This window comes from Loxodonta africana, chromosome 2 (assembly GCF_030014295.1).
Source record: "Loxodonta africana isolate mLoxAfr1 chromosome 2, mLoxAfr1.hap2, whole genome shotgun sequence".
Lineage (NCBI taxonomy): Eukaryota > Metazoa > Chordata > Mammalia > Proboscidea > Elephantidae > Loxodonta > Loxodonta africana.
In genome coordinates, this window is record NC_087343.1 from 75,844,118 (window position 1) to 75,864,576 (window position 20,459).

At 38.2% G+C, this 20,459-nt stretch overlaps 1 protein-coding gene across 1 annotated transcript in view; it reads right to left on the reverse strand.

Moving 5' to 3' along the window:
- MRPS27 (mitochondrial ribosomal protein S27) overlaps positions 1 to 20,459 on the reverse strand; it is a 96,378-nt gene that overhangs the window by 70,799 nt on the left and 5,120 nt on the right. The window contains exons 2-3 of the mRNA XM_010588206.3: positions 18,350 to 18,427; positions 2,997 to 3,067 (exon numbers count right to left, since the gene is read on the reverse strand). Coding sequence (XP_010586508.2) covers positions 2,997 to 3,067; positions 18,350 to 18,427 — 149 coding nt within the window. The remainder of the gene's footprint in view (positions 1 to 2,996; positions 3,068 to 18,349; positions 18,428 to 20,459) is intronic.

Genomic DNA, 20,459 nt, shown 5'->3' on the forward strand with positions numbered 1-20,459 from the left:
CTTGAAATTTCTGGTAGTTCCCTGTTAATGTACTGCTACAATCACTTCTGATTTATCTCCAGGAAAGCTGACTTGTGTGTGATATTAGTAATATTGTTTGATAATTTCTGCATTCTGCTGGATTACCTTTCTTTGGAATGGGCACAAATACGGATCTCTTCCAATTGGTTGGCTGGATTACCTTTCTTTGGAATGGGCACAAATACGGATCTCTTCCAATTGGTTGGCCAGGTAGCTGTCTTCAAATCTCCTGGCATAGTTGAGTGAGCACCTCCAGTGCTGCATCCCCCTGTTGAAACACCTCAATCGGTATTCCATCAATTCCTGAAGCCTTGTTTTTCACCAATGCCTTCAGCGCAGCTTGGACTTCTTCCTTTAGTACCATCGATTCTTGATCATATGCTACCTCCTGAAACGGTTCATCATTGTCCAATTCTTTTTGGTACAGTGACTTAGTGTATTCCTCCCATCTCCTTTTTATGCTTCCTGTGTCAATCAATTTTTTGTCTGTAGAATCCTTCAATATTGCAACTTGAGGCTTGGATTTTTTCTTTAGTTCTTTTAGGTGAGAAATGCTAAGCCTGTTTTTGTCTTTTGGTTTTCTAATTCCAGGTCTTTGCACATGTCATTATAATACTTTACTCTGTCTTCTCGAGCCACCCTTTGAAATCTTCTGTTCAGCTCTTTTATTAGTTATGTTTATAGTCATTAATATTTTCTTTTATCTTTTCTCTATATTCCACATTCCAAATACATGGGAACACAATGGCTGAAAGGATGAAGGCTTTGATGGCTAAAAAAACATGGCCCAAGAGATGAAAACTCAAATTTTCATCCAAGAATTCAATCATGTAATTATTTTTCCTACTCCAATTTAAGTTCTGCTTATGAACCAGTCAATCTGTGATTTCTCTACCAACACAATCTCCCTTCGTACCATAACACTCCTGAGTATATTCTTTAATTATAGATCAAATAAACAAATAAAAAGGACTATTACAAGGATGGATTCTACCCTGAAGTAGAGGCTCAGGGGCAAAAAAGATCAAGTAGGAGATGATACATGCTGGGAATAAAATTAAAACCTCACAAAGAGGGAGAGGGAATAAAACAGGGGACTTATAGACCCTGTCCTAAGTTCTGGCAATAACTCAATCTCACTCATCAGGCTCCTGAAAAGGCTCACTATGCCTCTTCCAAGTCTCCCATTCCAGGACTTCGACCCATAATTTTTCCTGTTCTGTTTATGGCTCTGGATCACTCAAATTTAAAAAATTCAGGTCTCTTCTGGTTTCATTTTTTTGGCCATGACTGAACTAGTACAAACAGGTTCAAAACCCTGCTAATGTCCCCATACTGGAAAAGAGGAAATTGAGAGAGGCCATGCTACTCAATGTCACAAAGTAAATTCATGGTAAAGACAAGACCAGATATATTTGAGGGAGTCATAAGAAAAGAATTTTGATGTCACAGGGATCTGGGTTTGAACTCCAGCTTTTCCACTTGTGAACTGTGGAACTTGGACAAGCTATTCAATCATTCTGAGCCTTATGTATAAAACTGAGAAAACATTTATTTCAAATGGCTACTGTAGGAATTAACAGAGATAACGTAGGTTAAGAACCCAGCGCAATAGCTGGCATAGAAGATGTTAAATAATGATTACTAAAGGGTCGCTATAAGTCGGAATCGACTCGACAGCAGTGGGTTTGGTTTTTTGGTATAGGGTCTTTATGAGTCAGAATCAACTCTATGGCAATGGGTTTGGTTTGGTTTTTATCAATTACTGTTCCTGATTCTTAGCCTAATATTATTCTCCACTCCACCACTCTATAGCAGCTTAACATTAACATGCATTCTTTATAGACCTTCTTAAAAAAAAAAAAAAATTTTTTTTTTTTTTTTAGGTAACAAAAACACCTCTAACATTAACAAATAAATAGTATTACTTTGAAAAATGCATCAACTCTTTAAAAAAAAAAATCATGGTATAGTAGACCAGAGTATCATATCCTGGAAAAATATTAAGATAAATCAGACATAGAAAAGTGATTACTGACATCAGAGTGTGGTAAATTTATTACATTTTAATTCAGCCAAAGACATTTGCTACCTGTCTTGGTTATCTAGTGCTACTACAGCAGAAAAACCAAAACTGGATGGCTTTAACAAAGAGAAATTTATTCTCTCACAGTCTAGGAGGCTAGGAGTCTGAATTCAGGGTGCCAGCTCCGGGGGAAGGCTTTCTCTCCTTGTTGGCTCTGGGGGAAGGTCCTCATTATTAATCTTCCCCTGGTCGAGGAGCTTCTCAGCGCAAGGACCCTGGGTCCAAAGGACGCGCTATGCTCCCAGTGCTTCTTTCTTGGTGGTATTAAGTCCCTGTGTCTCTCTGCTTGTTTCTCTTTTATACCTCAAAAGAGATTGGCTTAAGACATAATCTAATCTTGTAGATTTGAGTCCTGCCTCATTAACATAAAAGCCACTGATCCCATCTCACTAACATCATAGAGACAGGATTTGCAACACACAGGAAAATCACACCAGATGAAAAAATGGTGGACAATCATACAATACTGGGAATCATGGCCTACCCAAATTGATACATATATTTTGGGGGGACACAATTCAATCTATGACACTACCTCACCATATCTATTAGTAACTGCAAAGATATAACATACTCTGGAAAAATATATTTCCTATAAAGGGTATTGTCTCTTTATACACCCTCATCTATATAAAGGGAAACCCTGATGGCATAGTGGTTAAGAGCTCAGCTGCTAACCACAAAGGTCAGCAGTTCAAATCCAACAGCTGCTCCTTGGAAACCCTACGGGGCAGTTCTACTCTGTCCTACAGGGTTGCTATGAGTCGGAATTGACTCGATGGAAACAGGTTTGGTTTTCTGGATCTACATAAAGAGGCTTTCTTCCATTCTTCCTTTTTCTTCTTCTTTAAAAAAAAATATATATATATATGTATTTAAATTTTCTTACCCGTGATATTGTCAAAGAACTAACAGGTAACTTTCTCTCATATGTTTTATCCATTAAAGATGCTAGATCAGCTGTGAAGACAAAGAAGAAAAAAAGACTCTTGTTAAATAGACATATTTCCTAAGAAAAATCTAACAGAACTCATGCCAGATGGTTGCCAACATTATGAAATTAATATTAAAACAGACGCTCTTTCTTGTTCTTTTTTAGAAATTATTTTTATATAAATTAACAAGAATAAAGGAATATTAGGGACATTTTTAAAACGATTAATTGGAGTAAGGATTATTGAAAAATCCTAACATATATTCAGTTTTTAAAAATGAAGTATCTCTGAAAGGAGACACAAGTGTGCCACGGGAGGAAGCCAAGGGAGGCTTACACATTTATTCCTTGTACTACGAACCAGGTAAATATACCAGCTGTTCGAAAAAATTAAAATTTATCAAATGACTTTTATACATTCTCTGAATCAACCAGAAAGGCACCCTGGCGATCCTTAATGATTTTCAGCCTGAACTATTCCTATTTTGGTTCATTTTAGCAGAACATCCATAGGTATACTTGGTATGTCTGAAATAACACTTTTATTTCAGATTCCATATGTAGATATGCCTGCCTTGAATCCTGCCTTTAACTCCAGACTTGTATTTCCAACTGCACGAGGCATCTCCATTTGGGCATCTAATAGGTATCTAAACATTATAAAAAAAAACATTATATATCCCATTAATTCCCCAACCTTCTGCCCCAAACCGGCTTTTCCCCAAGCTTTCTCACCTCAGTAAATGGTAACATTAACTGGCTTACTCAAGCCAAAACCTAGGTGTCCCTCTTGACCCCTGTTCTTTTTCACAATCTATAACCAACCTGTTGGCAAATTTATAGGCTCCACATTTGAAATATAAATATATATTCCTCATCCCCTCCACTGCTAAGCCATCAATATTCCTCACCTTGCTTCAGTTATTGTCTCTATCCTTCATATAGTCTGACCGATCCTTTTAAAAGGTAATCAGATCCTGTTATTCTTTTGTCTCAACTAGCCAATGACTTCTCACCATACTTAGGATAAAATCCGAAATACTTTTATGACAAATGTCTACATAATCTGTCTCTTACACAAGAAGTAAAATTCATGAAGGCAAGAACTTAATTTATTGATATATTTTCAGTCCTGAGGAAAATGCCATAAAAGGCGCTCAGTAAATACCTTAAGAAATGAACAAAAGGAAGGAACAAAGAGGGAAGGAGGAGAAAAAGGAAGTGAGAAAAAATAAACTGCTTGAATTTCCAAGTTATTTTTTACTCCCTGGTGGAAAAAATTAGTATTAAGCAATAAAGAGACACTCAAGAGGTAATCAATTAAAAAGTTTTTGTTGAAAAACTGTTGCTGGGTATTTAGTACTATAATGTAACTACACTTTTTTTTTTTTTTTTTTTTTAACACATTCTAACCATTTTTTTCCTCTCTCCTATCCCAGGACAGGAGCCCTGGTGATGCAGTGGGGAAGTGGTAGGCTGCTAACAGAAAGGCCCGCGGTTTGAACCCACCAGTCTCTCTGCAGGTTGCTCTGGGTGGGAATCGACTTGACGACAACAGATTCCCTAGGACAATTTTCTCAATGACAGTAGCTACTAGGGGAAAACAATTTTGCGAAACCCCTAAAACCTGATATAATGCAAAAGTAATTAGTGATTTTTTTATGACTGTCTTAAAGGAACTGATGCCAGGTTATTAAAGAATATTAAAAAAAAAAAGTTCCTAAAACCTGTTCACACTAAGGCAAATTAATAGTCTTAAATCTACTTGCTCACAAAATAGATATTAAACAGCTCTCTAATGGCTCCAAATCTTCACAATCACTTCATAATGAAGGCTCTTGTTTGGAGATGACAGGTAATTATGAGTCAGCTCGCTTTACTCAAAGTTTATACCTTAACGAAAAAAGGCAAGATAAGAATCCACTAGTTTAATTAACTAAAATCACACAGGATTCTGTTTCCTTGTGAGTTTCACACAGCACAGAAATGTATAACCAAACACTGGGCTGAGTTAGCTTCACTGGTCACCTCTGAAGTGTGCTAACTCATGGTTCCATTTTAACCCTTCATACCAAGGCATCTTCACACCAAGGCCTCTTCAGTCAAGTGAAATCAGCTAGGACCTCAAAAGACAACAGCTGCAGGACCTGGATCTTATGAATAACATTTGCATATTGCAAGTCAGAGAAAGGTTTGCTGCTAAATGTAATATGTGACCAATCACCGCACATTAGAGCACTGACGTGATGAATGAGGCAGAAAACTGCACAGAGCGGGGATGGCCAGCAAAGCTGGGGCAGCTGCGGCACAGAGGGCAGCGCTGCAGGCTTCTGGACTCTGCTGCGGCAAAGTGACACTTCACATTTCAGTGAGGGCCAGCAGACGTCCAGGTTTTGTTTATGGGATGTGCCAAACGACATGCTTTCTTGCCTTCCACTCAGCTACTCAGGAATACATATGGCAGCTGGTGGCTGAGGACAACAAAGGCTAAATGGGAAAACTGATCTGAAATTTTAATTTTTAACAAAACTTAAGCTGTATAGACAATATGAAAGTATGCCCCAAAATGAAATGTATATATTTTACATATGTGTATCTATGTATCTCTCTCTATATAAATATACATATAAACACACATATAATAAATGCATATAAATGCCCTTCTTGCTTGAAGGCAACACAATACTGTTGTTGACCTAAGGACATAAAATATCAGATTCCTAGGCCTCATATCTAGAGCCTAGAGAGTGATTCTGATTCCATAGGTTTGGGGCGAGGCTATGGGAATTCAAAATTTTAAACAGCTGCCCCCAGGAGACTGTGATCAAGCCAATCAAGCACTAGAGTCAGTTATGTTTGAGAATGACCACAGAAGGAACACAAAATAAGTCTCTGATATTAATACTTAGCTCAAAGAGGATATTTTATGGAATTCCGCTTCTGGAATAAGGTAGACTAAATACCATTTTTTAAAAATTCTCCTATACTAAAAATAAAACACTCAATAAAATATTTAAAAGATTTTTTTCCAAATATATGACCGAGCTTTCTAAAGTGCAGATGTAATTGTCAGAGGCCAAAGGTATGTGGGAACACAAACCTTGAGTATCTAAGGGAATAAGGAGGGTAGCAGCTACCCTAAGAGTGTTTGCAGATTTCCAGTGACAGAGACCTTCAATTTTAATGGCTTATCGGGGACAGAAGATAAAACCAAGGCCTTTGTAAGATGAGAAGCTGTTTCAGAGGTCTTTAAGTAAAGCCAGGACCACCTAGTGCTATAAAAAAAAAAAAAAAAAAAAAGCTATACCTATAGTAAAAAGCTGAACTACAAGAAAATGCACCTTGCAAAGGTAAACAAACAGCAAGTACAGTTGTCCCCTAAGGTTTCTCTAAACTACAAAGTCAACCCATATGCCTCTTTAGGTTGTTAATTCACGCATCCTACGTGAGCCCTGGTGGAATAGTGGTGAAGAGCTACAGTTGTTAGCCAAAAGGTCAGCAGTTGGAATCTACCAGCCACTCCCTGGAAACCCTATGGGGCAGTTTTACTCTGTCCTGTAGGGTCACTATGAGTTGGAATGGATTCAATGGCAACCGGTTTTTGGTTATGTGATCCAAAATATACCAAACTGAGAATATTGTCTAAAGTGGTCTTGATTTGAAAGTGCTCTCAGGAACCTAGGAAAAGCAAACACAGGGTGAAAGAAAGAAGCCAAACAAAACAAGAGCACATGCTGTATGATTTCATTTACATAAAATTCTAGAAAATACAAACTAAACTATAGTGACAGAAAACATTTCAGCGGTTGCCTAGAGGCTTTCAGGAGGAGGGAAAAATGTAGGATGACAGGATTAAAAAGGAGTAGGAGAAAACTTTGGGGGTGACAGATAAGCTCATTACCTTAATTGTGGTGATGATTTCAAGGACATATATATATGTACTACGTCAAAATTTATCAGATGTAAAGTATACCTCAGCAAAGCTGTAAAACAGAAACTCGATAAATAAAGAGCGAGTGAGGCCAAGAATTAGTAAACTGAAAGGTAGATCTGAAAGAAATTACCCAGAATGCAACAAAGACATATAAAGATGGAAAATATGAAAGAGGAGTTAGGAGATACAGAAGACAGAATAAGAAGGTCTAATATACATTTGATTGAATTCTCAGAAAAAGTTAATAAAGAGAATGTGGAAAAAAATATATGATAATAGCTGATAATTTTTTAGATTTGATAAAAGATACGAGTCTTCGGATTCAGGAAATACATAAAGTCAGGTCAAATAACTAAAACTGAAGTCATACCATAATACATTATACTTAAAGTGAAGAATAAGAGGATCCTAAAAGAAGCCAGAAGGAAAAGATAACTTACAAAGAAAACACAATTATACCAACAGGTGTTTTCTCAATAGGAACAATGAAAGCCAGAAGATGTTCAAAGTAGTAAGAGTAAATACTATCAACCTAGAATCACACACACAGCAAAACTATCTTTGAAGAATAAGGGCAAAATACAGACATTTTTAGACAGACATAAACAGAGAATTTACCAGCAACAAAAAATCATTAAAGGGACTTCTAAAGGATGTGTGTTAGGAAGAAGGAAAATGACCCCTAAAAGTAGACTTGAGATGTGTGATGGCTAAGATTGGAGAGTAATATATCGTTAGGGGTGTGTGTGTAATGCTATCTAAATATACTATCTAAAAGATAGCAGAATGTGATTAACATTAAAATTTAAGTTAAATATACATGTTAAAAGTTATAGGATAACCACCTTTAGAAGAGTAGAAATAGAGTAAATAATTTCCAGATAAGTAGAGGGGTTAAAAACACACAAACACAAAAACGAACAAACAAGAAAGGTAGGACAATTCAGGAAGTAATGACAGAAATAAATCTACTTATATCAGTAATCATAAAATGACAATGTAAATATGATACTTTCTAGTTAAAAGGTAATGATTATCAGACTTGTTAAAAATACAAAACTAGCTATATAAAACATGGACACAGAAGAGTTGAAACTAAATTCATGGAAAAATACGGTAGACAAATTAGTCAAAAAAAGCTGGTGCAAGCTATGTTAATATCAGATGTAATAAACATAAAGACAAAAAGCACTATTTTTCACAGATTAGGTGGGTCATTGCATTATAGGAATATAAATTTAACCTGCTGTATATCAAAATAATACAGCTTCAAAGTGCATACAATTCTCAGAAAAAAAAAATGGCAATCTCCCTAAGCCTTGCAAAACTAGTAGTAGAGATGTGCTGTAAAAGAAGCCTCTTATAAGAGCATGGATCTGTAGGCTAAAGTTGTGATGGGGAAGGTCCCTATAGGAAAGATGGAGCCTCTGTTGAAGCCTGTGGGCCTCTGGGGAGAAATCATAGACAATTTCAGTTTTTCATGATTTGTAATATAACTGTACATTATCTTTACCCATTCGGTCAACACTAAGCTCTAAGTTATGGCCATATCTGCATCTTGCCTAATTTACGTAATAAAGAACTACATACGACGTATTATTGTACTTCCTAGAAGTGGCCTTGGAAAAGACAGGCTGAAATTTTATTTGTTTATCATATTTTAAAAGACAAATACTAACTATAGCATGCATAGAATAAAAGGAAGTAGGAAAATCTAATACAGGAACCGATTTGGATATAGATTTTTAGATTTTTTCCTATTTGTCTGTCACTGGAAGCTTTAAAGCAAATGGATCCAAAAAAGGAAAAATGTAAGAGCCAGTTTTGTGTACCTATATACTAAGCAAATAAGAGTACAAAGGACAAGTCAGTCCCATCTCTAGAATAGCCAGCAGACAGTAAATAGGAAACCTAGTAAATGAACAGATGTCACAGGGATGCAAATATCGACCTGACAAAAGTTAGGAAAGCAGGCTTCAGAAAATCTCCATCAGGCCCAAGAGCAGGATCTGAAAAATTACTGCACCAAGCCAAACATTTCCACCACTGAAATGACACAGCAAAACTAAACTTCAGTTAATGGGAGAAATGTCTGTCAGAGAGGACTATAGTGCTTGGTTTCTGCCTGAATTCAAAAATGTCAATGGTATAATACTCTCTCTGGATGTGGTAAGTGAGTAAAAAAAAAAAAGCAAACCAAATCAAAATATGTCCCTTACTTTGTAATAACTTATAAACTGAAAAAAATCGGAAAAAAAAAACTTAGTTCAGTAGGAATGAAGAATCTAATTCAACTCAAGTCACCTGGGCCCTTGGTCCCTACACAGGCTAACTCAAGCAAACTTAAGGCCAAGGTCACACCTACCCCCAACACCCCTAACCCCAACTCAGGGCTCCAAATGTCTCCATCAGACCTGCCCTCCCGTCTCCAAAATGGTTTTTCTCCTGTGTCCTAGTCACTGTGGGCTCTATGCTGTAATTCAACAGCTACTACTTGGTCAATGCTGATAATCCTCCACTCGTTGCTGTGGAGTCAATTCTGACTCATAGCGACCCTATAGGACTGAACGGAACTGCCCCATAGGGTTTCCAAAGAGCAGCTGGTAGATCTGAACTGCTGGCATTTTGGTTAGCAGCCCTAGCTCTTAACCACAGCACCTCCCCAATATGCTTGCATGTTAGTAGAAAAATTTCAGAAGCAATGCTTGAATTCAGTGTTTATTTTAGTCAAAGGTAACCCCAGTACATAAACAGTCAAAAACTGAAATTTGACTGAAGTTGGAAAGCCCAAGAACTCCCAAGGTTCTGCAGAGCACAGTTGGAGAACACCCTATCAATTAAAAAAAAAAAAAAACTGCAATGGATTAAAATACCTCAAATGCTTAAATCCATGCATTCGTAAATTAAAGAAAAAGAAAAACCTCACTGGCAACCTTTGGAGGATACTAGGGAACCAACTCATTAATTTGAAAACTGCCTCTTCTGTATGAACTACACCTCAGGATAACTACATTGCTGATGAAGGAAAATTCTCTTACAAAAATCTTCCAAGTAATAAATGATAGAAGGAAGGTAGAGAAACATGTTGAGTAACACCATGGGGATGAAATCAGAAAATTCGGAATGTAGAAAACTCTATACGACTAAAGACCTGGTTTCTTCAACAAATAAAACTGCAAGAAAGGGAGAGCGAAACCTATAGATTTAGGAGACATCTCAGCACACTGCAATGTATGGACCTTATCTGGATCCCATTTCAACTGAAAATTTTCAAAAAAATTTATAAGACATTTGGGGAAATGTGAACATTGACTGAATATTTGATAATGCTAAGGAGTAACTATTAGATACGAGAATGGTATTACAGTTGTACTTTTTTAAAAATCCTTATCTTCTAGAGGAAACCCTGGTGGTGTAGTGGTTCAGAGCTACGGCTGCTAACCAAAAGGTTGGCAGTTCGAATCCATCAGGCGCTCCTTGGTTTTTGGGTTTTTTTAATTTGGATCCTGATTCAAACAAATTATTTACAAAAATATTTATGAGACAATTGGGAATATATGAATATTGACTGGATATCTGACGATATTTAAGGGGTATTAATATTTTAGACGGAATAATGATAAAAAAGTCCTTACTTTTTCGAGACATATATTGAAATATTTATGAAATGATATGCTGTCTGGGATTTGCTTCAAAATAATCCAATGGATCCGGATGGGGGAATGAGTGGAGGTAGAAAGGATACAAAGGCTGGCTATGAACTGATAGTTGTTGAAATCAAGTGATGGGTAAAGAGGATTCCTCATACTATCCTCTGTACTTATGCATGTTTTAAATTTTCTGTTATAAAACTTTTTGTAAAAAAATTATCCAATGGTAGTAGAAGTCAGGATAGTGGTAACCTTTGAAGAGAATGGGGGTAGTGACTGAGCAGGGCTTCTGGAAGGCTATGAATGTTCTATTTCTTGCACAGGTTTGTTCACTTGGACAGTTGATCAATCTATGCATTATGATTTGTGCACTTTTCAGTATGTATATTTCACTGCAATAAAACAGTATTTAATGCAAAGAAAGAAATCCACTGCCTTAATGCAAAGAAAAGATGCCGTGGCAGAATTTCAGCTACCACAATGATCACTGAGAAAGGTATTTTTGAGCAGAAAGGCAACTCAATACTATGACCCCAAGCAAATTCAAGCAAATGTCACCATCTGGAATAACAGAAGCTACTTTAGGCCGCTGTTGTGAGCATTAAATGAGATGGTGCCTGCGACTGCTTAGCACAGGACGTGGCATAAGACCAGCACTGAATGAAGGCTGCATTTTGAGTTATGTAAAAGGGCTGGCTCTGCATTCAGGGTCTGTTTGGCCCTTTGACTGCAGAGTGTAGCTACACCAATAATACTACTGGCGTCAATCAAAATCTTGGTAGTAAAAAATTACCCTTATACTGGGGACTGGAAGGTCTCCATTAGCCATCCCCGAAAACTCTAGCAGAAAACCACTAATGAGACTGAAGAGAGAACGCACTCGCTCCCCGGAAGGGCACTTGCCATTCCGAAAGAACATTCCCTCCGCAGTATTCGCCCTGCGTGGAGGTGAAATCACTTAAGTAAATCAAAGCCCCACACCCACACACTGCGCACCTTCCCTCTCTCCGGCACCCCGCCCTCCTCCCACTCACGCTCTCCAATGGGGCCGAGCGTAATTAATGCCTCATATCGTCCTCCGTCCTCCCCCCAATCAGTGAGCCCGCACCAGGCACCTCACAGCCCTCCTGGCCACAGCGTCCAATCACAGCGCTCCACATGCTGAGCACATCCCCGCACTGGGGAGAGCTTCCCGGAGGACCTGCGCGGATACACCCTGCTGATCTGCAAGGGGCTGCACTGTTTCTGCAGAGACCACACTGCCATCTGCTGCCTAGTCTTCAGGGATACAGCAACAGGCGCGTCCCCCTGACCACTGCTTTCTGCCTTATCTCATTGCCATTACCTGAACCCAAAGACGCAAATAAAAATTAGGAAACACATGCAGTAATATCGCTTAAAAGCAAAAAGTTTTTCTTTGTTTTAAGGAGAAGAGGTAACAGAATTAGCGCAGTGATTAAGAGCTCGGCTGCTAACCAAAAGGTCAGCAGTTCCAGTCTAACCAGCTGCTCCTTGGATACCCTGTGTGGCAGTTCTACTCTGTCCTATAGGGTCGCTATGAGCCAGAATCGACTCCACAGCAATGGGTTTACACAGTAGAAAAATTAGTTTTAATAGTCTTACACTTTCAAAAGGCCCTCTCCTGTCAAGCAGCTTGAGTTCAAGAACCTTAATTTACCGTGTATATAGCGGGTAAAATCAAGAGGCCAAAGCACTCACTCATTCAACATATTTCTGGATATATGGGTAACATAACTGAGGCAGGCGTTATCATCATCTCTAATTTACAGATACAAAAAACCAAGGTTAAGTGACATAGCTGAAATCTGGCACAGCTGGGATTCAAACCCAGACACCTGCCTCCAAAGTTCACTTCACAGCACATAGGGAAGGTACAAAGTGCTGTAAGAATAGAGGGGAAGGAAAAATCAATTCTGACAGGATAGAGATTCAGGCCTTAGGGTATGGTAGGCATAGGAAACTGGCACAGTGGCAAGGGAATATCAGTAAATGATAGTACTGCCTTCCCAAGTATACCAGTCTGAACAGAGTAAATGAGACAATGACCTCCATGATATCTCTGCACTGCAGAATGCACAGAATCATGGTCATTCCGCTGCTCACTCAGGTTGCCCTGACAACGTTCCCCTGGATTTGTCTCCGAATAACAGAGAACTGACTTTATCCAGCATCTGACTCAGTGCAACACTGAAGGGGTCTCATTGTTTCCTAACCTTCCATTTATACTTAGAAAAGTGTTAACACTTAGCTTTGAGGAATTGATGGTTCCCTTCTCTGCAGCGCAACTAGTTAATGTGCTCAGTTGCTAATCAAAAGGTTGGAGGTTGAGTCCACCAAGAAGTGCCTCAAAAGAAAGGCCTAACACTCTACTTCCAGAAAATCAGCCACTGAAAACCCTGTGGGGCACAGTTGTACCCTGACACACATGTGGTCATGGAGTCGCCATGAGTCAGAATCAATGGCAACTGATACTTCCATAGCACTTTGCTTACGATTCATACATAGCACACAATAGCCTTGCAATAGATTTGGGTCCATGTTGGTCTCATCACTAGGACTGTGGTCCCCAAAATGAGTAGTACTGGCTTTAGGGGGCATTTTAGATATTTACAACTTTTTGACTGTCAAAAAGACTAGAGGGCATTATTGGCATTTAATGGGCAGACAACAGTGAAATTAGATGACCTGCAATTCCTGAGACTGTCCCATAAATCAAAACATTGTCCCCATTGGGAGCCAAGGATCTCAGTATGGAAGAAGGGAGATATACAGAATAGAGAAAGGCAAGACAGACCTTGTGGGGATGAACTGGAATTGGAGGGGTAGGTATGAACTCATTGTTTCTAAAATATATATGTATGCGTATACACATGCATGTGCATATATGTATGTTTATATATATATGCATACATATTTCTCCTAACTCTGTACACTGAATGGGCCAAGAAGCAAAGATTTCACAGTAGCAATGAGGATACCTTGCACCCAGAATTTGGGCTTTTAATACCATTCATCACTAAAAGGAACAAGGACTTCTTGAAGAAACAGTTGGTCCCAGGTAGGGGCAGGAAAGGTACAAGACGAGCCCGTGGATATCTTGTTATGCCAGAAAGCAGGGAAGTTCAATAATAAAGACAGAGAAGACAGGAGCTAGCTTGAAATGGCTCCTATTGGCCAAATCTGGGACAATCTGACCAACAAAATAATTAAGGATGATAATGAATCACTAAAAAAATCCACAAATCCACAAGACCATACTGATAATAGATAAGGAGAAAAAGAGAAGGCAGCACTCTGGCTTACAGTAGAATAGTGAGTGCTAACTCGTACATGTGGAGTGATTGCTCATCACCATTTTGCAACCATCACAGTAAAGATTGACTGAGGCAAGAAACATCAACAGATGCTAAATCTAGGGGAAATCTTTTGATGAGTAGCAGACTATTTCTGCATGGTATTAAAGTGTCTCCCCACAGACCGCCAATAAGTCAACCGAGAGAAAAAACAGTAACTATACAGCAGAGAAATCTGATACACTTGACTGGGTGCTAAACATCACCAGTAAGGGCATATGGACAGATGTGTCTTCAGATGTGATACCCTGAGAAAGACACAATAACTTGAATCTAATTGTGAGAAAGTGTCAGACAAACTCAAAAAGAGGATCAAACCCACTGCCGACGAATCAATCTGACTTACAGCGACCGTACAAGACAGAGAAGAACTGCCTCATAGGGTTTCCAAGGGTGTAATCTTTACAGAAGCCTACTGCCATATCTTTGTTTTCTGCAGAGTGGCTGGTGGGTTCGAACCACCAACCTTTTGGCTGGCAGCCAAGCGTTTTGACCACTGTACCACGAGGGCTCCTCCAAAAAAGATGAACATTTTATTTGAATGAAAAGACCATTTTCTTTAAAAAAAAAAAAAAAAAAAGTCAGCGTCATAAGAAAGGAAGAAGAACTGCTCCAGGTGAAAGGAGACTAATGAGGCAAGGCAACTAAAGGCAATATGTGATCCTAGGCTGAATTGGAGAGGAAATGCTATAAAAGACATTACTGGGTCAACTGACAAAATTGGGATATGAATAATAAACTATTGTATCATGCTAAATTTACTAAAATTGGTAACTGTGCTGTAGTTATATAACAGAATATCCTCATCTCAGGTAATATATACTGAAGAATTAAGACTGAAAAGGCAATGATATACAAAACAAACTCTCAAATGGTTTAAAAAAAAGTACATATGCATAGAGAGAGAACAAAAAAGTAAAATTAAATGGGTCAAAATGATAACAATAGGTGAGTCTGGGTAAAGGGTATATAAGTGATGTTTGTATTATTCTTGCAGTTTTTCTAAGTTTAAAATTATTTCCAAGTAGAAAGTTTTAAAAAGTTACCCATATACCATGCCATTTATGACATGGCAGACATTCCTACACCAACAACAAAAAACCTGTTTATACTTAACTACATGAATTCCATTTTGCATAAAATCAGTTCTTTTTAATAATATGAAAATAAGCTGACTGTTCTATAAATCAACTACCATGTAAATTGAGGGAAGTAAACACTGATGCGTTCAGAACTTTTATCAAGAGTTGTTTACCTTTCTGTAAACAAAATTATATCACTCATGATAATGCCACTCTTGGTATTTGATTTTGCCAGTGCAACACACCTGTCTCCATCTGCATTTGTACCTGTCATGTTCAAAGTGACTCTGCATTTAAGTGCAAGCATCTAGCCACTTCACTGTGCTTTTCCAGTGTAGTTTTGCCTAAGCATTTATTTATATGTTGAAATACATATTATTTCTTGTTTGTTGTTGTTCGTTGCTATCAAGTCAGCCCCCAACTAATGGTGACCCCATGCACAGGGACTTTTGTATCAGTTTAGGGAATTATATTGATTTTTATGATATACATAAATAAGTTATACTATCTGTAAGTTGCATTTCAGGAAAATAAAAGAAGGGCATTAAAAATATTTATTATAAAAAGGCTATGCTGGGTCTTAAAAAAGTGAGAATCAGACAACTGCTAACCAAAAGGCTGGAGGTTCAAACCTATGGAGCCCTGGTGGCACAATGGTTAAGAGTGCAGCTGTGAACCAAAAGGTTGGCAGTTCAAATCCACCAGCTGCTCCTTGGAAACCCTATGGAGCAGTTCTACTTGGTACTATAGTGTTGCTATGAGTTGGAATTGACGCCATGGCAATGGGTTTGTTTGTTTTTTGGTTTTAATGATGTTTATTTGTTAAGGAGCAGGCAGAATCAAAAGTCTAAGTATGTACATTTTTTATAAAGTGCTCATAAGGTCAGTGATTTCTTTTAGGTCTTGGTTTTTTCATAAAAGAAGTGCTGCACATTATTTGCAATAGCAAAAAGCTGGAAACAACCTAAATGCCCATCAACAGATGACTGGATAAACAAACTATGGTACATACATACGATGGAAAACTATGCAACAATAAGGAACAATAATGAACCTGCACATCTCACTACATGGATGAATCTGGGGGGCATTATGCTGAGTAAAATAAATCAATCACAAAAGGACAAATATTGTATGAGACCACTATTTTAAAAGTTCATGAAAAGGTTTACATAAAAAAAAGAAATAATTTTTGAGGTTTACGAGAGAGTAGAGGGAAAAACACTAAATAGATAATAGGCTAGTGGTAACTCTGGTGATGAGTAAGACAGTACACCATATTGGAGAAGCCGGCATAACTTGACCAAGTCAAGGTCATGGAAGCTTCATAGACACATTCAAACTTCCTGAGAGATCAAATTACTTGGCTGAGGGCTGTGGGGAACCATGGTCTCGGGGAACACCTAGCTCAATTGGCATAACATAGTTTATAAAGAAAATGTTCTACATCCTACTTTGGTGAGTAGCATCTGGGGGTCTTAAAAGCTTGTGTGAGGCCTTCTAAGATACTCCACTGGTCCCACCCTGTCTGGAGCAAGGGAGAATGAAGAAAACCAGACACAAGGGAAAGATTAGTCCGAAGGACTAATGGACCACAAGTACCATAGCCTCCACCAGACTGAGTCCAGCACTACTACATGGTACCTGGCTCCCACCACTGACTGGTCTGATAGGGATCACAATAGAGGATCCTGGACAGGGCTGGAGAAAAATGTAGAACAACGCTCTAACTCACAAAAAAAGACCAGACTTACTGATCTGACAGACACTGGAAAAACCCCAATAATACTCCCGGATACTCCTTCAACTCAGTACTGAAGTCACTTCTGAGGTTCACCCTTCAGCCAAAGATTAGACAGGCCCATAAAACAAAATGAGACTAAATGGGCACACCAGCCCAGGGGCAAGAACAAGAAGGCAGAAGGGGACAGGAAAGCTGATAATGAGGAACCAAAGGTTGAGAAGGGGTGAGTGTTGACATTTTGTGGGGTTGGCAACTAATGTCACAAAACAATATGTGTATTAATTGTTTAATGAGAAACTAATTGGCACCATAAACCTTAATCTAAAGCACAATAAAATAAATAAATAAATAAATAAAGAAATGCTGCAGTATCTTTGTGATACGACACAGGGAATAGGAAAACGAAAGCATGACTAATCAGGAGGCTACTATCTGCGAAGATGTTAGACAACTATCTTCTCTAAATGGCTTATAAGAAACTAAAAACTGCTTCAAATCTATCACTGTAATGTAATGGAGAAGAACTGAAGAGAGCTCTGAGACTACAAAAGGAGTTAAAAAAAATGAAGAGACTGACAATAGAAAAGGATGAAAGTGTGAAATATTTATTTTTCTCTGCAGAGAATGTAAAATAGAAAGGCTACCGTCGATTCTCATCGTTCATGGATTCTCTATTTGTGAATTTGCCTACTCGCTAACATTTATCTGTAACCCTAAAAGCAATACTCGCAGTGCTTTGGCAGTCATTTGAAGACATGTGCGTGCCCAATGAGCACGTTCCACTTTGACTTTTTGTTTCAGCTCTCACACTATAAACAAGTGTCCTTTTTCTGGTCTATTTAGTGTCATGTTTTTCCCATTTTTGTGCTTTTTGTTGGTGATTTCGCTTTTTAAAACGGTGCTGAAGCTCTGCCTAATGCTACTAAGTACAAGAAGGCTGTGATGTGCCTTATGGGGAAAATACATGTGTTAAATAAGCTTCATCCAAGCATTAATTATAGTGCTGTTGGCCATAAGCTCAATATTAATGAATCAATAATATATATTAAATAGGGTGTCTTTAAACAGAAACACATATAAAACAAGATTATGTACTTATTGGTTGACAAAAATGTGACCAGAGGCTCACAGAACCTAACCCTGTATTTCTGCTGGGGGCAATGGTTCAGTATTAGCTAATTCAACACTCACGGAGGCTTTACAGAACGTAACTGCTGCAAATAATGAGAATCAACTGTATATGATAAGAATGGAAAGAAAACAAGAAAGAAAAGAACTGTTTACCTAACTTAGGGAGGCTATTTAAGGCAAATATGAAATATCAAAAATTTGTAGGACAGAGAAAATGATTTTTCATGTGTGAAATAACCGTCTAATTCTTTTAAAGAATGTGTTTACCTGGATTGGATCATCATGAAAGCATCATTTCATACATACATCACGTGTATGTGTATATGCATATATATATATACACACACATCAGTGACTGAAAACGACACATACCATAGACTGACAGGTACCTACCAAGGTGACATTGTTCTTTTTCTCTTGCTTCCCATTTCTGGCTATCCACGTATGCCGCAGAAAGCAGCCACCTTTTTTCTGAGGAAAAAGACAATTATCTCAACAAACAAGGCTTCACAATAGTTTCATTTTACATATCTATCTTTATTAAACATATTTTTGTCATATTTTCAATTTACTAGATTATATATTTTAAAGATTCTAGTAATATACTGCAACCAACACTGCATAGTTCACAACTCCATTCACAACAAAATGCATTCAACATCTAGAAAGTAAAATACACAGAAAAACTGAAAAATTTTACAATGATCTTATGAGTAATTTTATGCTGGTAATTCTGTTCCTATAACTTCAGGGCTTGGAGCCATTTATTTCCACTCAATTATAGCCTAGATGAGCCCTAAAACTCTTTCTTAGAACCCAAAACAATTCCTGGGCTGTTGCTTAGCTCATTATTCAAATGCTTTACAATCATTAGTCAACCCTAAAGCAAAAAGGATGCAAGTATGACTTGGATCAGCATATTTACCTCCATTTCACATAATGCAAGAGCAATAATTTACCCAGTGACTCAGCACCCCAGTGGTAAATGAGAGAAACTCAGTACATCAAACTTGGGGTAATGCACAAGGTGACAAAGCTGTATTCCCAGCACCTGGCACAATACTTGGCATAGGATAGTGTTCAATAAACATGAGTTCAATGAATGAATGACAAAGAACGGCAACTTCACAAAAATTAAAAACTTTCGTGCTTCAAAGGATACCATCAAAAGAGTAGAAGGGCAACCCACAAAATGGAATAAAATATTTGCAATCAGTCATCTGAACTTTTTCTCTTTGTTTTAAAAGAAAAAGTAGTAATGCCCCTACATGTCTGTCAGTTTGTTGTACTGTGATGCTGGAAACTATTCCACCGGTATTCAAGTATCAGCAGAGTCACCCATGGCAGTTTCAGCTAAGCTTCCAGACTAAGACTATGAAGAAGGACCCAGCAGTGTACTTCTGAAAAGAATTAGCCAGTGAAAACCTTATGAATAGCAATGAAGCACTCTGACATAGTGCCAGAAGATGAGCCCCTAAGGTTGGAAGGCACTCAAAACACTACTGGGGAAGAGCTGCCCCCTCAAAGTAAAACCAAAAAAACCAAACCAAACCCATTGCTATTGAGTTGATTCCGATTCATAGTGACCCTACAGGACAGAGTAGAACTGCCCCACAGAGTTTCCAAGAAGGGTCTGGTGGATTCAAACTGCCGGCCTTTTGGCTAGCAGCTGTAGCACTTAACCACTATGCCACCAGGGTTTCCCCTCAAAGTAAAGTCGACCTTAATGACATAGATGGAGTCAAGCTTTCAGGACCTTCATTTGCTGATGTGGCATGACTCAAAATGACAAAAGATAGCTGCAAACATCCATTGATAATTGGAATGTATGAAGTATGAATCTAGGAAAACTGGACGTCATCAAAAATGAAATGGAACCCAAAAACATCAATATCCTAGGCATTAGTGAGCTGAAAAGGACTGATACTGGCTGTTCTGAATTGGACAACCATATGGTCTACTATGCCAGGAATAACAACTTCAAGAGGAATGGCATTGCTTTCACTGTCAAAAGGAATATTTCAAGATCTATCCTGAAGTACAACGCTGTCAGTGATAGGAAAACATCCATATGCCTATAAGGAAGACCAATCAATACGACTATTATTCAAATTGACACACTAACCACTAAGGCCAAAGATAAAGAAATTGAAGATTTTTACCAACTTCCGCAGTCTGAAATCAATCAAATATGCAATCAGGATACACTGATAAATACTGGTGATTAGAATGCAAAAGTTGGAAACAAAGAAGGATCAGTAGTTGGAAAATATGGCCTTGGTGACAGAAACGATGCGGAAGATTACATGACAGAATTTTGCAAGACCAACAACATCTTCATTGCAAATACCTTTTTTCGCCAATACGAACGGTGACTATACATGTGGACACTTAATTGTGCTCAGGAGGAACCTGTACATAGATCAACTGAAAATTGTTGGAACAGAACAAGGGGGTACTGCATTATTTAAAGTCAGGCAAGGCATGTGTCAGGGTTGTATCC